At 41.8% G+C, this 13,703-nt stretch overlaps 3 protein-coding genes across 4 annotated transcripts in view; 1 reads left to right on the top strand and 2 right to left on the bottom strand.

Moving 5' to 3' along the window:
- The window catches only part of cep170bb (centrosomal protein 170Bb), a 25,763-nt gene extending 19,545 nt beyond the window's left edge, over positions 1 to 6,218 (bottom strand). Inside the window, exons 1-3 of one of the 2 annotated variants that reach the window (XM_053488605.1) lie at positions 6,194 to 6,218; positions 3,806 to 3,940; positions 3,331 to 3,420 (exon numbers count right to left, since the gene is read on the bottom strand). In XM_053488605.1, the coding sequence (XP_053344580.1) occupies positions 3,331 to 3,420; positions 3,806 to 3,910 (195 nt within the window). In that variant the 5' untranslated portion in view covers positions 3,911 to 3,940; positions 6,194 to 6,218. The remainder of the gene's footprint in view (positions 1 to 3,330; positions 3,421 to 3,805; positions 3,941 to 6,193) is intronic. The other variant, XM_053488606.1, reaches the window with a different exon arrangement.
- A 593-nt stretch (positions 6,219 to 6,811) lies between these two features.
- On the top strand, positions 6,812 to 8,528 carry LOC128514766 (uncharacterized). Its single transcript, XM_053488613.1, has 6 exons — positions 6,812 to 7,196; positions 7,307 to 7,377; positions 7,459 to 7,635; positions 7,809 to 7,858; positions 8,073 to 8,123; positions 8,196 to 8,528. Exons 1-6 carry the CDS (start codon positions 7,027 to 7,029, stop codon positions 8,334 to 8,336), a joined length of 660 nt encoding a protein of 219 aa, XP_053344588.1. The 5' UTR covers positions 6,812 to 7,026; the 3' UTR covers positions 8,337 to 8,528.
- Positions 8,524 to 9,899, bottom strand: LOC128514935 (putative nuclease HARBI1). Its single transcript, XM_053488850.1, has 4 exons — positions 9,440 to 9,899; positions 9,232 to 9,347; positions 8,994 to 9,105; positions 8,524 to 8,906 (listed from the first exon to the last, which is right to left on the bottom strand). The coding sequence occupies exons 1-4, from the start codon at positions 9,870 to 9,872 to the stop codon at positions 8,524 to 8,526; spliced, it is 1,044 nt and encodes a 347-aa protein (XP_053344825.1). The 5' UTR covers positions 9,873 to 9,899.
- Between the last annotated feature and the right edge of the window lie 3,804 nt (positions 9,900 to 13,703).

Genomic DNA, 13,703 nt, shown 5'->3' with positions numbered 1-13,703 from the left:
ACACACACACACACACACACACACAGCATACAATAGATGGTCAAAAGTATGTGGACACCAGACCAAATTGCTGAGTTGATGTGTTTTAGCCCCGCCCACTGCACACACGTACACAGAATGGAGCAGAGCTGTGAGGTCTCCTCACACACATGAGGGCAATAACACATGTCATACTGACAAGCTCAGGGGCTTTTAATTATTCAGATGCCCCTAAAGATGCCCCTTTAGCCTAGAACTTCTAACAGCTGGTTATGGGCGCTGAACCGCCGGATGTCCAGGTGGAGCTCCGAAAACAATGTGGGCTTCATAGACACCAGACTGTGTCTGTTCCCTGAGCCAAAACAACTCCGAAAGTCTGTGCTTGTCTGTGATGGTGCCGAGGGAGACACTGCATGAGACGAACATGAGACGAACCAGAGAAGAACCAGAGAAGAACCAGACTCCAAAGGGAACTCATCCTGATTTGGGTGAAACCTTATTTACATTTAGGCATTTGGCAGACGCTCTTATCCAGAGCGCCTTATAAAAAGTGCTTTAATGTTTACATCATTGGATACATACTTACACTGGGTTAACTAGGGTAATAACTAAGTGAAATTAGTCAAACACACCATTGGATGTAGTCCAAGTACTGGAGAAACAGATGTGTCTTGAGTCGTCGTTTAAAGATAGTTAAAGTCTCTTTGACTTTCTTATGGTGAGGTTATAAATCAGGCCCTGCTGTAACCGTGAGCTCTGAAGTCAAAGGTACTTCTGTTTGACAGGAAATGAGATTTGAGTTAACAGGAAGTCCAACTGCTCACTGACTTCAGTCCTGAAACTATCAGAGCGACTGCAGTCACACGCCTTCACAGTGACACTGTGTGTATCAGTGCAAAGCATCTTCATGGGTTCCACGAGGAACCGTCCTCAGGGTTCAGGGTTCTTTAGGTGGGTAGTAACGAGTTACATTTACTCCGTTACATTAACTTGAGTAACGTTTAGAAAAAAAAATACTTCTATGGGTCGTTTTACTGCACCATACTTTATACTTTTACTTGAGTAGATTTGGGAGGAAGAAACGCTCCTCTCACTCCGCTCCACTCCGCTCCACTCCACTCCTTACTTTTATAACCGTTTATTCTACACATGCAGTCAGTGGATCTATAACATGTTTCACCAATCAGACGCAGCAACAATAATCACATGTAGTCACATGACCAAACTGAAACGCTGCATATAGCGGGAGGAAAAAAACTGCCGAGGTAGACAGCAAAGGAAAACATGTCAGTTACTTCAGCTGTTTATTTAATGATGCAACATTAAAATATATAATTAGCAAATGAGCTAGAAGCTAAAAGATATAATTTTCTTACATTTGTTCTGCTGGACAGTTTATGGTAAAGTGAGACACGTGTAAATGTTCTAATGTTATTTTCGATCTGCTGAACCATTTGGAGGGAAACTGAATATACATATAGTTTACACTGTTCACACACACACACACACACACACACACATAAAGCTTTTGAAACAAATCCCTCCTGTAGGTAACGTGTGTGTTTCAAAAGCTTTATAATGTAAAAATAAAGGGAAATTAGGAAATTTGCATTTCTTGTTCCTTAATTTGCGATTTTGTAAAGATATTTATTTTAGTTATTGTATTATTTGAAAATGTCAGAATTTGTACATTATTTCATCATTTTGTCTGGCTGCTTACATAATTACTAAAAAATTATAAATCAGACATTATTATGAAACAGTTACATAGTACTTGATTATCTTTTCACCGAATATGTTTTTACTTTTACTTGATATTATAGAGGTGTGATCCTGGGCTTTAATCAGTCCAACCACACACGTCCTTTTATTCCACAGATCCACTATTAACAAACATAGCCCTGAGTGTCTGTGAATAATCATTTATTCTGATTACATTTGTGATGATTTTAAACCTTCATTTTTTTCCCTTAGATTCTTATTTAATACTGTAATGATGTTAACTAGAAATAAAACCACTGCAGAAATCTTTTGTAAATATTAGGCATAAAATTGAGGTTTTGAAACCGAACAATGTAATTGATGCAGATGTTAATCTAGCCATGTCAGATCAGAACCTAGAATACTTTACTCCCCTTGAAGAGAATGAACTAATTTCACTCATCTCTTCTGCAAATTCATCAACCTGTATATTAGATCCTGTACCGACACATTTTCTTAAACAGATAGTACCAGCAATAATAGAACCCCTGTTGAGAATAATTAATTCTTCACTCAGCATTGGTTATGTTCCAAAATCTTTTAAATTAGCAGTTATCAAACCAATAATTAAGAAACCTGACCTCGACCCCTGTCAGCTGTCCAGTTAAAGGCCAATATCAAACCTCCCCTTTATCTCTAAGATCCTGGAAAAGATAGTAGCGGAGCAGCTATGCTCATATCTACATAGAAATGGCATACATGAACTGTATCAGTCAGGAATGGATTTGTTATCAGTATTATTATTATTATTATTATTATTGTTGTTGTTGTTGTTGCTACTACAGGTTATAATACATTGGTCAACCCTAATAGTTTAATGATCAAGTTATTGCTGGGTATGAGATGAACATCAGCTCCAGCTGTGACCCCTAGGCCCATCCATCTAGAAACCTCAGTAGCCCAACTAGGGACTGTGGAGGCCAATAGTGACCATTGTATTTTTTCCCATTTCGTAAGAGTGTGGTAGGACCTCCAGTCAACACTCACACACTTACTCACACACTGGAAACGCCATTTAGTCCAACCTGCATGTTTTTGGACTGTGGGAGGAAACCGGAGAACCCGGAGAAAACCCACCAAGCAGGAGGGAAACATGCAAACTCTATGCACACAGACTCGGGAATCAAACCCAGGACCTGCAGTTGCAAGATGACAGTGCTAACCACGAAGTCATTGTGCTGCCATTCCTCTTATTTATAGTCGAGATTAACTGTACTGTTTTCAAATATAATGTTTTTTTACACAAATGTACATGGCACCAGTTCGGAGAAGGCCCTCTCCTGCTCCAGCATGACTAGTGTCACTGCACAACCCCACTGAACACCAACTGCACCCCAGGCCTCTGCAACTTCGCTAATGCTTTAAGGACTGAATAAGACCAGAGGAGAGGTGGCCATACTCACTTCAAATTAATGCACAAAGGTTTTAAATTTAAGGGCCACCAAGATCATACCATACCAGGCAGGTGTCCATATACATTTGGCCACATTATGTTAATTACAGAAAACATTTATTATTATTTATTACTGATGTTTTAAAGAAATAAAAAGAAGAGATGGAGAGTAAGTAAGATGGAGAGAGTGACTTTACCCCGTTTAAACTGCCAAGGTCTTTCACCAAGTGCTCATCTGTAGCAGCGTTGTAGTTAACCACAGCATGCTGTTTATCCACACTGCGTGACTGAGAGTGTGAGAAAAGGGGAACAACATAGAGACAGACAGAGAGACAGGCAGAGAGAGACAGGTAGAAGAAAACAGACAGAGTGACAGGTAGAGAGACGAGCAAAAAGACAAACAGAGAAATAGGTAGAGAAAGTGTGACATAGAGACAGACAAGTGGACACCTTACTGTTATTAATATGTTAGTAGTGCGTTATTGGTAATCAGTATTAGTGAAAGAAGCTTCGCACATCATGAAGGTGACAAATGCATGACATCATTATAGCTGATCCACAGGACAGTCTCTGAGAAATGAATGTACGTAATGGGGTTTAGTGACACGCTTGTGTGTGTGTGTGTGTGTGTGTGTGTGTGTGTGTGTGTGTGTGTATTTTATGACGTCTTACCTGGAGCATGAGTTCACAGTCCTCACGTCCAACGAAGATCATCTCCCGTGGCAACCGGTGCCGAGTGCCGGAGCTGCTCACCAAAAACCATGATGTCACACTCATCTTTACTCTTCCCACCAGTCACTGAGCATTCTGGGAAACAGGAGGAGACTAAAGATTGAGGCTCTATCAGAAACAACGCACCGTCAGTCTCTCAGTATCCACATTGGAGATACAGACGTGAGGTCAGGTGGGTCCTACAGAGTCACGGCTCCTTACACAGACTCCATCAAAAGCCTTATGAAACCTCTATTAAACACAATCATGTTGATTGTGTTTAATAGACCCTAAAATTTATGACCCTAAAATTAGCAGAGAAATAACATTTATGAACTGTATCAGTCAGGATTTAGGCCTCATCACAGTACAGAGACAGCACTCGTTAAAGTAGTAAATGACATTCTATTGGCCTCTGATCAGGGTTGTGTAACTATGCTTGTATTACTCGATCTCAGTGCAGCTTTTGACACCATTGATCATAGTATTCTTCTTCACAGATTAGAAAATGTAGTAGGAATTAAGGGTACAGCCCTCTCCTGGCTCAGATCCTATCTGACCCATCGTTATCAGTATGTAGACTTAAATGGTGATTATTCTGCATGTTCTCTAGTGGAGTTTGGTGTTCCACAGGGTTCAGTTTTAGGCCCACTGCTGTTTTCTCTTTAAATGCTTCCTCTGGGAAACATGATTCATAAGCATGGTATCTGTGTTTACTGTTATGCTGATGACAACCAGTTATATGTCTCAACAAAACCAGCTTAATAAAGTTGATCAATGTGCTAGTTGAGCAAAGGACCCAGGACTCACTTATAAGGCAGGGCTCACTCTGGATTTATTAATTGCATTGGATTAAATATAGAAAATATAGTAATATTTCCACAGTCTCAGATCACTATCTTGTCTCAATTCAAGTGTATCACAGTAATAATGTACGCACAGCGCCGTGCTACCGTATGAAACGTACATTCACATCAACTACCAAACTGAGTTTTATCAGTAATCTCCCAGAGTTATCAACTTTGATTAGATCACCGTCTGACCCCACAGAACTCGATCAGGCGACTGAATATTTAGAGTCGACATTTCGCTATACCTTAGATAATGTAGCTCCAGTCAAAAGAAAAATTATTAGAGATAAGAAACTTGCTCCCTGGTATAACGATCACACGCGCACTTTAAAACAGACCGCTCGGAAATTAGAACGTAAATGGCGTCAAACTAAATTACTAGTATTTCAAATAGCATGGAAGGAGAGCATCCTGAACTATAGAAAAGCTCTTAGTGTAGCTAGATCAACATATCTCTCCACTCTTATAGAAAATAACAAAAAAAAACATACAGTAATGAGGACTTTATGAGCTTTTTTTAACAAAATCATAAATATTGGGCAAAAAATTCAGGCTTTGAAACCAGACAAATAAAGTGATAGAGATGATAAACTAACCACATCACATCAGAACCTAGAATACTTTACTCTTATTTAATTGGGTTGAGTGAAGGACATAAGAGACTGGATGCTAATTAACATCTTTCTGCTTAACTCTACTGGTACCAGGACCATATGCAGTTAGAAGTAAGCTTTCTGATCACAGAGGGGTTAGGGGTAGCCCAGTGGAGAGAACACTGGGGCAAGGCCCGACAACGACAACCTGGTGGGGCTGGGTCTCGAACCGCTGACCTTCTGATCTGTAACTCAGTACCTTAACAGGCTGGTGTGCGTGTGTGTGTGTGTGTGTGTGTGTGTACGATCGGCTGCTGGAATCATCACCACCATCCATCCCATAAACACCTTCCTCTCAGAGCTTCTCCACACCAGCACAGGTGCTTATGAACGATCTACTGTGTGTGTGTGTGTGTGTGTGAGTGAGAGAGAGAGAGAGAGAGAGAGAGAGAGAGCAGTTCCAGGCCTCACTCTTGAATCTCTAGCTGTATTACCCCTCACAGCACATATTACCACAGTGATGACGTCATCTCTAATCATACATTCATTATACACATTATTTAGATTAGAAAACATATTCTCTCTTTATAACCATGTTTCACACACACACACACACACACACACACACACACACACACCAGCAGTGGTAACGATTTTGAACGCCTTTGGATGCTCGGATTAAATGAATAATACACACACACACACACACACACACAATTAAAGGTTTAGTCCGTTACTGCGCGCGCTGTCACTTCCGGTTTTAGCCCTTTGATGTTCTCCGCATCCCGCAGCATCAGCACCAGACGGACATGAGGATGCTCCAGTGTCACACACACACACACACACACACACACACACACACACCTATGATAAAATGATGGAGATTATTAATAATGGAGACCTACCTACAATCCTCGCGCAGTCTCTCTCTCACACACACACACACACACCACTGCACTGATGTGTGTGTGTGTTAGGTCTGTGTTCAGCCGCGGTGCAGTGTGTGTGTGTTGCTGTCCCACCCTGCAGTAAAGGGCGCGCGCGCGCGCACACACACACACACACAATCCTCTCCGCTTTCCGTTCCACCTTAAATGTCTCCTGCAGTGACGTCACACTACCTACAGAGGGCGCTGCTCCATCCGCCGCTCACCGGCCAGTTTATTAGGAACACCCGCACACTGATGCAGTACTGAGCTGATGGTGCAGAGACAGAGTCAGAGCTCTACCCAATCAAACACTCACCGGCCACTTCATTAGGAACACCTGTTCAAATACAGATATCTAGTGTGACAATCAGGTGCAGCAGCTCACTGTATTGTAGTAAGGAACATCTGGGGAACAGGACCTGTGGTGAGGAACATCTGGGGAACAGGACCTGTGGCGAGGAACATCTGGGGAACAGGACCTGTGGCGAGGAACATCTGGGGAACAGGACCTGTAGTCTAAGGCTGGCGTGGTTGTGGGTTTCGGACGGGCTAGTCTAAGTGTTTTTCAAACTCCTGGGGGCTGTTTCATAAAAGCCGCTTAGAAAAGCGGGGATTAAAGTCCAAAACCTGACTTGAATGAGCCGAGCTAAACATCCGCGCTTAAATTGGTTCCATAACAGTAAATTGAGGATCATGTGATCTTACTAATTTGAGTCAGGTTTAAATAGTCTAGATAATTGCGCGTGCACGCCATTGTTTAAAAGTCCTGAAAAGTCGAGCATGGGTCAATCGATTTACTGTGGGCTACCATGGCAACAAAAGGAAAAGATAGAGCAGCGATGTTCACGGCAACGGAACAGCGTTTGCTATTGGAAACATATGAAGAATTTAAAGATGTCATCACCAAAAAAGGCAATACAGCGGCAATAAATAAAGCAAGAGAGAAAGGTTGGCAGGAAATTGCTGATCGTCTCAATGCGTAAGTAGCGGTGTAAACTATTTAAAATACTTTATCAACGTTGAATGTGTGTCACAATACATTGCAAAGTTTGTGTGTGAATAACAGTAACGTTAATTGCTTTCACGCAGCAGCAACTTAAGTGAAGGAAAAAGAACCTGGCAGCAGGTGAAAATAAAATATAAAAATATAGTTCAGAATGGTAAGTAAATCTAATGGTATGTACATATGTAATCAATGCCAGCTTAAAGTTACAACTATTCAGGTTTTTTTTTAATTGCAGCGACCAAAAAGAAGACTGAGGTTGCTGGCACTGGGGGAGGGCCACCACCAGCCAGCTTCACTCCTGCAGAGGAGCTGGCTTTGGAAATTAATAAAGGGAGGCCCGTCCTTGAGGGAATAGAGGGGGGGACATCATCTAAAATTATATCACCTAGTATAAGGAGTGAGTATATAAAAGGTGTGTGTGTGTTTAATTATCACTATTCCTTCCTGACTAACTGATTTCCTCCTTCCTTAGGCATTGTAAGCCTAAGTACATCATAGCAGTAATGTCACGTAGAGGTACTTGTGCTACTGTAATGGTGCATTTTGGTAAAAAAAATATTTTTTCTATCATGTTTGGTTTCATAGTGACAAAAGATTCTGTATGCTTTATGGATCCACCAGACATCATGTTGCCTGTGAGTATGAGACCTTTTAAATCAGTCATGTAAGCTAATGAGTTTAACTGAGTTTAATCAGTGGTCACAGGGAGAAGGCCCGTCAGTTGAGGAAGATGAGGAGACTGTGTCTGTATGTTCAAGGAGGCCTGAGGTAGTCACAGGTTCCATGCGATACTGTATTGAATATTAAAAAGTGTACTTGTGTGATAAAATGATCATAATGTGTTTTCAGGATGCTGACTCTGTTCTAGAGCCCTCTCAGTCTGGGACCACATGTGAAAAAGTGAGTATTAAGAAATTAAAACAATGTGCCAAGAGTATTCAATAAAATAACTTTAAATCTATGTTGCTACAGAACCCAGAAAACATAAAAGGAGTGTATAAACGCTACCTCCTTAAACAAATGGAAGCGACTGATATCGACATCCAGTATAAAAAAACTGAAGATGAGGAAGTTGGAGCTGGAAATTCAACAGCTACAGAAAAATGCAAGTAGAACTACCATTTTTAAAAAAGGAAAAGAAAAAAAAAACATTACCTTTTTGATCACTTTCCACAACATTTATTTGTGTTTTCACCCCTAACAGGCAGATTCACTCTGAATAAAGACAAATCACATTAAATACTTTGACTTCTGTGTGTTTGTTCAACTAAGGAGAAAGTTGAGGGGCCAGTGGAAAATTTTAAAGCCTTAAAGCAAAATAATTATTTGCATATGTGTCTCGTATAAATCTGCCTGTTTCGTTTTCTTCCAATACGGCTTCATTGCCCCAGTCTTCCTCTTCAACAATCCTTGGTTGCCTCTCTCTCCTCAGACAAGCAATGTTATGGAGCACTACACAAGCAACTACAATGTCACATGCCCTAGGTGGAGTCACTCTGAGGTGCTTCAGGCACTGGAACCTTGACTTTATCAGCCCAAATGCCATCTCTATACGACCTCTTGTGCGTGCATGGGCAATGTTGTAGCGGTGCTGTGCCTCTGTCTGGGGCTCCTGATAGGGAGTCAAGAGGTAAGGCAGGCATGAGTATCCCTTGTCTCCCAGCAAAACTCCTGAGAATTCTCCTGCATAGACAGAATGAATATATATAGATATATAATGTGTTTGTTTTTTTTTAAGACTTTTTGTGATTGAAGTGATTATTAGCATACCTCTTGCTAGTTGTTGGTAGAGAGATGAGGCTCTAAAGATTCTGGAGTCATGCACAGAGCCTGGCCATTTGGCCTCTACATTTGTGATGATGCAATCTGCATCACTAATCATCTAAAATAAATTAAACCTGTAGGTCACTACATTTTAATTGCAATGAACTAAACACTGGTGCCCAGCTTAGTACAGAACACTCAGTGCTAGAGCATAGCCTTCAATATCATCTCAGTGGGACCGTACCTGTACATTGATGCTGTGTACTGATTTCCTATTCACAAAGTCCGCTTCATGTGGACCAGACGGACACTTAATACGCACATGGGTGCAGTCCAATGCACCGATAACATTTGGGAAACCTAGGAAAATTATTTGTTTGTTTTAAATATGTCCCATGTAAAATCAACAGTCAAGAAATATTTCCATGTTTTATAGAGTTATTTGAACTTACCAGCTATTCCACAAAAGGCATGTTTAATGGTACGAATAGCTTTGTGGCCAGGGAATGTGATGAACACATTGAGTAGTCTTTTTAAAGAAAGGTACACAGTTCGTACAGAGCGGCAAACTGATGCTTTGCTGATATTCTCTGCATCTCCAACTGTGTACAAAAATGTTCCACTGGCAAAAAAGCGAAGTGCAATGCACACCGTCTGTGGGACTGTGAGCGCTCTGTTGCGGCGTGTTTTATTTGCAATGTGTGGGCTTAGTAATCTACAAATATATGCAATCCCATCTCTTGAGAACCCATATCGCTCATACAGGTAGCTGTCATTAAAAGCCAATGGGTCTGACCTGTCTCTGAAAGTTCTCTCTCTTTGAAATGCCCTCCGCAAGACTATAGCTCCCTCATCCACCACCTCATCTATGAAAGGACACGCCATGGTTAAGTTTGGAAACGAGTTCAGCTCCCTATTTATATACTTTTAATTAATTAATTACCAAACTCACCAATTAAACACAGAGGTTTTGAACATTTCTTAGTGTATTTATACCTTATAATTTCTTACATTTATTAGTAAAGTACATTTCCTTATTTATTTATTTATTTTTAAAAAAATTAAGTAAAATAAATTACCAGCCAGGTGAGTATAAATGGTGTGTTCGTTAAGCCTGAACTCAGACTTAGCCTGACAGTTAGCCTGCCCCGGACCAGGTTAATTTGCCAGCATAAGTTGCCGGGGTAACTGAGTTTGAACTTTTTTAAGTTTGATTTATGAAACCGAATCTACCAAAAATAAGCCTGGCTAACCGAAATAAGCCTGGCTTATACTCTAATCTTGGTTTATGGAACAGCCCCCTGATCTACTGGGATTTTCTCACACACACACACACCTCCATATAAACTTCTCCACATCTCCTGTTATACTGAACTTCCAGAAGTGGCCAGTGACTATGTTACTTTAAATTGTAACTTCATCCTTTCAAGTATTTAATGTTTATATTAACTATTAACAATTGTTTATGCCGTTATAAACTCTGTTCATGTAAATGAGTGAGTGTGTGTGTGTGTGTGTGTGTGTGTGTGTGTGAGTGAGTTAATGACAGGAATGGAAGGAGATGAGGTCATTCTGTTTACTCTGTACATTATTAATAATAATAATAATAATGAAGACGAGTACTAACAAAGTGTTTTTATTTGTAAATTTGTGTATAAATAACTGATACAGTAAACATAAACACTTGTACAGTTACACAATGCTAAATATAATTTAACACTCATGACTCTAATATTCTCTTTATTAATAAATATCATAATAAGACTTACCTGTGTTTATTTACACACACACACAGACACATGTTAAAAACCTTTCTGGAAATTAACAGTTGACAGTTCATGGCTCATGTTGTCTTAGCTCAACACTCCTGTTAGCCTGTGTAATTAAACACAGTATATTTTATTCTAACTGCTGAATGACATCATCCTAATGCCCCACCCCTCAGCTCCGCCCCTGCCGACCCAGGTGAACACAGGAAGTAGTAATGTGATATTTCTGGACGGTTGCCTTTTACCTGTTTAAAAAAATGACACTTCAGGCTCCGCCCCCTTATACTGACCTGCGATCAGGTGTGCTTTCATCAGCAGTGGTCACATGAGCCTGTAGTGGTAAACTCTGGCCACGCCCACAACAGGCAGGGGAAACTGCAAACATGCAGCAGTGTGAGGACATAAAACTGAGGAGCATGGGAGACTCTATGGGGTGCCAATACTTATGAAAACAGACAGTGAGAAACAGGAGAAAGAAAAAAAAAAACAGGAACCAATCAGAGAGTCTCTCTCTGCGACACACACTGAGGCAACATGGTGACTGCAATAGAAAACACACACACACACACACACACACACACAAGCCACTCCCCTTTAACCACACCCTGTTAATGTTTATTACGTGTGTTAAGAATTATAGAGTGAAGTTCAGTTAGCATTGTGTGCAGGCCCCTCCTTTAGAGGATCTCTGTTGCCATGGCGACTCATCTGCTGAGGCTTGGTGTGTGTATTGAGCAGAGTGGAGGGGCTGTGCCCACTGCTAAACACACTAATGTCTACATTATAATTAGGCTAATGCAAAAATCACACACACACACACACACACACACCCCTCTGTGTTGCGGTACACTACACACACACTGGTGTGTGAGATCAGGAGATAAAGGAGATGTTGGAGCTGAAATACAGAGTTGTAATTTATCTCACTCCATTCAAAAGTCTCAGAGTTTTCCATTTTTCCACAAAGTACCCTTTTGTAGTACCCTGAGGTGTAGGGGTCCCCCGTCTCCGGTATCAGATAAAGCTGTTGATGAAGGAGGTCCAGATCCCTTGGCACTGAGTTACTGATCGGGAGGTTTTCGTTTCGAGCCCCATCTCCACCAAGTTTCCGCTGTTGAGCGAGGCCCCTAACCCTCTCTGCTCCAGGAGCGCTGTATCAGGGCTCACCCTGCACTCTGACCCCAGTTACACTGCGATATGTGAAGAAAGAATTTTACTATGCAGTAATTTATATGTGACAAAGACTTAACACACACCTGTGGAGTAAAATCACACAGTGCTGAGCGTTAACACACAACCTCACATACTGATTACTACAGAAGGTGGAGTGTGTGGACACATGAGGGTGTTCCATCATGTTCCTCTCACCTCATCATTCTAACCCTTGAGAAGGTGTTAAGATGTGTTAAAACACTCCATGAGGCGCTAAATAACGAATATAGACACTTGTAGAAGGTTGCTTCCACCATTCCTGATGTTTGGCTCCATCAGCTCTTCAGTGTTCCTGTGGAGGAGGAGCTGAAGTACAGCGTCCTTCCTCAGAACTTCTAAAGGAGGAGAGTGACATGGTGATGTCACTCTTCCCCTGCTCAGAGCTGGTGCTGAAACTGAGGTCACGCTCAACTGAGACAGCCAAAACCTCTCCGCATGGAAAACGACCCATTCTACCGATCCACCGCTGTCGTGTACTCTCTGTACCGCTGTGTACTGGTACCCTCATGTACTCTATGTACCGCCGTGTACTGACACCGTCGTTTACTCTCTGTACTGTCATGTACTCTCTACCGCCGTGTACTGGTACCCTCATGTACCCTCTACTGCCGTGTACTGTCTGTACCGCCGTGTACTGGTACCCTCATGTACTCTTCCTACCCTCATGTACTCTCCCTACCGTCGTGTACTTTCTGTACCGCCGTGTACTGGTACCCTCATGTACTCTCTGTACCGCCGTGTTCGACACCGTCATGTACTCTCTGTACCGCCGTGTTCTCTCAGTACTGTCGTGTACTGGTACCGTCATATACTCTCTTTACCGTCAAGTACTCTCTGTACCGCCGTGTACTGACACCGTCATGTACTCTCTGTACCGCCGTGTTCGACACCGTCATGTACTCTCTGAACTGCCGTGTTCGACACCGTCATGTACCCTCTGTACCGCCGTGTTCGACACCGTCATGTACTCTCTGTACTGTCGTGTACTGGTACCGTCATATATTCTCTTTACCGCCGTGTACTCTCAGTACTGTCGTGTACTGGTACCGTCATATACTCTCTGTACCGTCGTGTACTGGTACCGTCATGTACTCTGTACCGTCGTGTACTGGTACCGTCATGTACTCCGTACCGTCATGTACTCTGTACCGTCGTGTACTCTCAGGTCCTGGAAAAATTATATTTAACTTTAATGAACACAAGATCGAGAGATAGAGGAGATGCAATAAAACCCCTCGTGACTGGCCGAGTGTGATTTATCTCTATTATGTACAGCAGCAGGTGTTTTGGCGACCCCTGTGGTGGACATACGTTATTACATACTCTGCAGATCTCAGACACACACAAAAACAATAGTTATGAACACTCAGACCTACTTACAGACTCATCACATCATACAATAATAACTACATCTTCACAACCCTTTCTCTCTCTCTCTCTCTCTCTCTCTCTCACACACACACACCAGCTACAACATTAACTTTGCCCTCCTAATATACAGAATAATAAACAGCTCTGTCCTCTGTAGCAGTGGAGTCCACTCCACCTCTGAAGGTGTGTTGTGATATCTGACATTAGCAAAAGATCCTTAAAGTCCTGTAATTTGAGAGGTGAAGCCTCCACAGACTGGAACCAGCCGTCCACATGATGTAAATGAGAACGTTATGGCTTTGTGGTCCAGTTCTTCTCACACGTCCATTTTAGATAAGATGCTCAAACCATCACTTTATGTCCA

Source organism: Clarias gariepinus, chromosome 27 (genome assembly GCF_024256425.1).
Source record: "Clarias gariepinus isolate MV-2021 ecotype Netherlands chromosome 27, CGAR_prim_01v2, whole genome shotgun sequence".
NCBI classification, from domain to species: domain Eukaryota; kingdom Metazoa; phylum Chordata; class Actinopteri; order Siluriformes; family Clariidae; genus Clarias; species Clarias gariepinus.
The sequence above is the reverse complement of the archived record's forward strand: the minus strand, read 5'-3'. Positions and strand labels throughout refer to the sequence as shown.

What these genes read in the sequence shown, in the direction of transcription:
- LOC128514766 (XM_053488613.1), top strand. Translation starts at nt 7,027, where the DNA reads ATGGCAACAAAAGGAAAAGATAGAGCAGCGATGTTCACGGCAACGGAA. An exon ending in TAAAAATATAGTTCAGAATG is followed by an intron (nt 7,378 to 7,458) that starts GTAAGTAAATCT and finishes TTTTAATTGCAG; the next exon opens with CGACCAAAAAGAAGACTGAG. An exon ending in CACCAGACATCATGTTGCCT is followed by an intron (nt 7,859 to 8,072) that starts GTGAGTATGAGA and finishes ATGTGTTTTCAG; the next exon opens with GATGCTGACTCTGTTCTAGA.
- LOC128514935 (XM_053488850.1), bottom strand. Translation starts at nt 9,872, where the DNA reads ATGGCGTGTCCTTTCATAGATGAGGTGGTGGATGAGGGAGCTATAGTC. An exon ending in TGCCTTTTGTGGAATAGCTG is followed by an intron (nt 9,348 to 9,439) that starts GTAAGTTCAAAT and finishes TAATTTTCCTAG; the next exon opens with GTTTCCCAAATGTTATCGGT. An exon ending in CTACCAACAACTAGCAAGAG is followed by an intron (nt 8,907 to 8,993) that starts GTATGCTAATAA and finishes CTGTCTATGCAG; the next exon opens with GAGAATTCTCAGGAGTTTTG.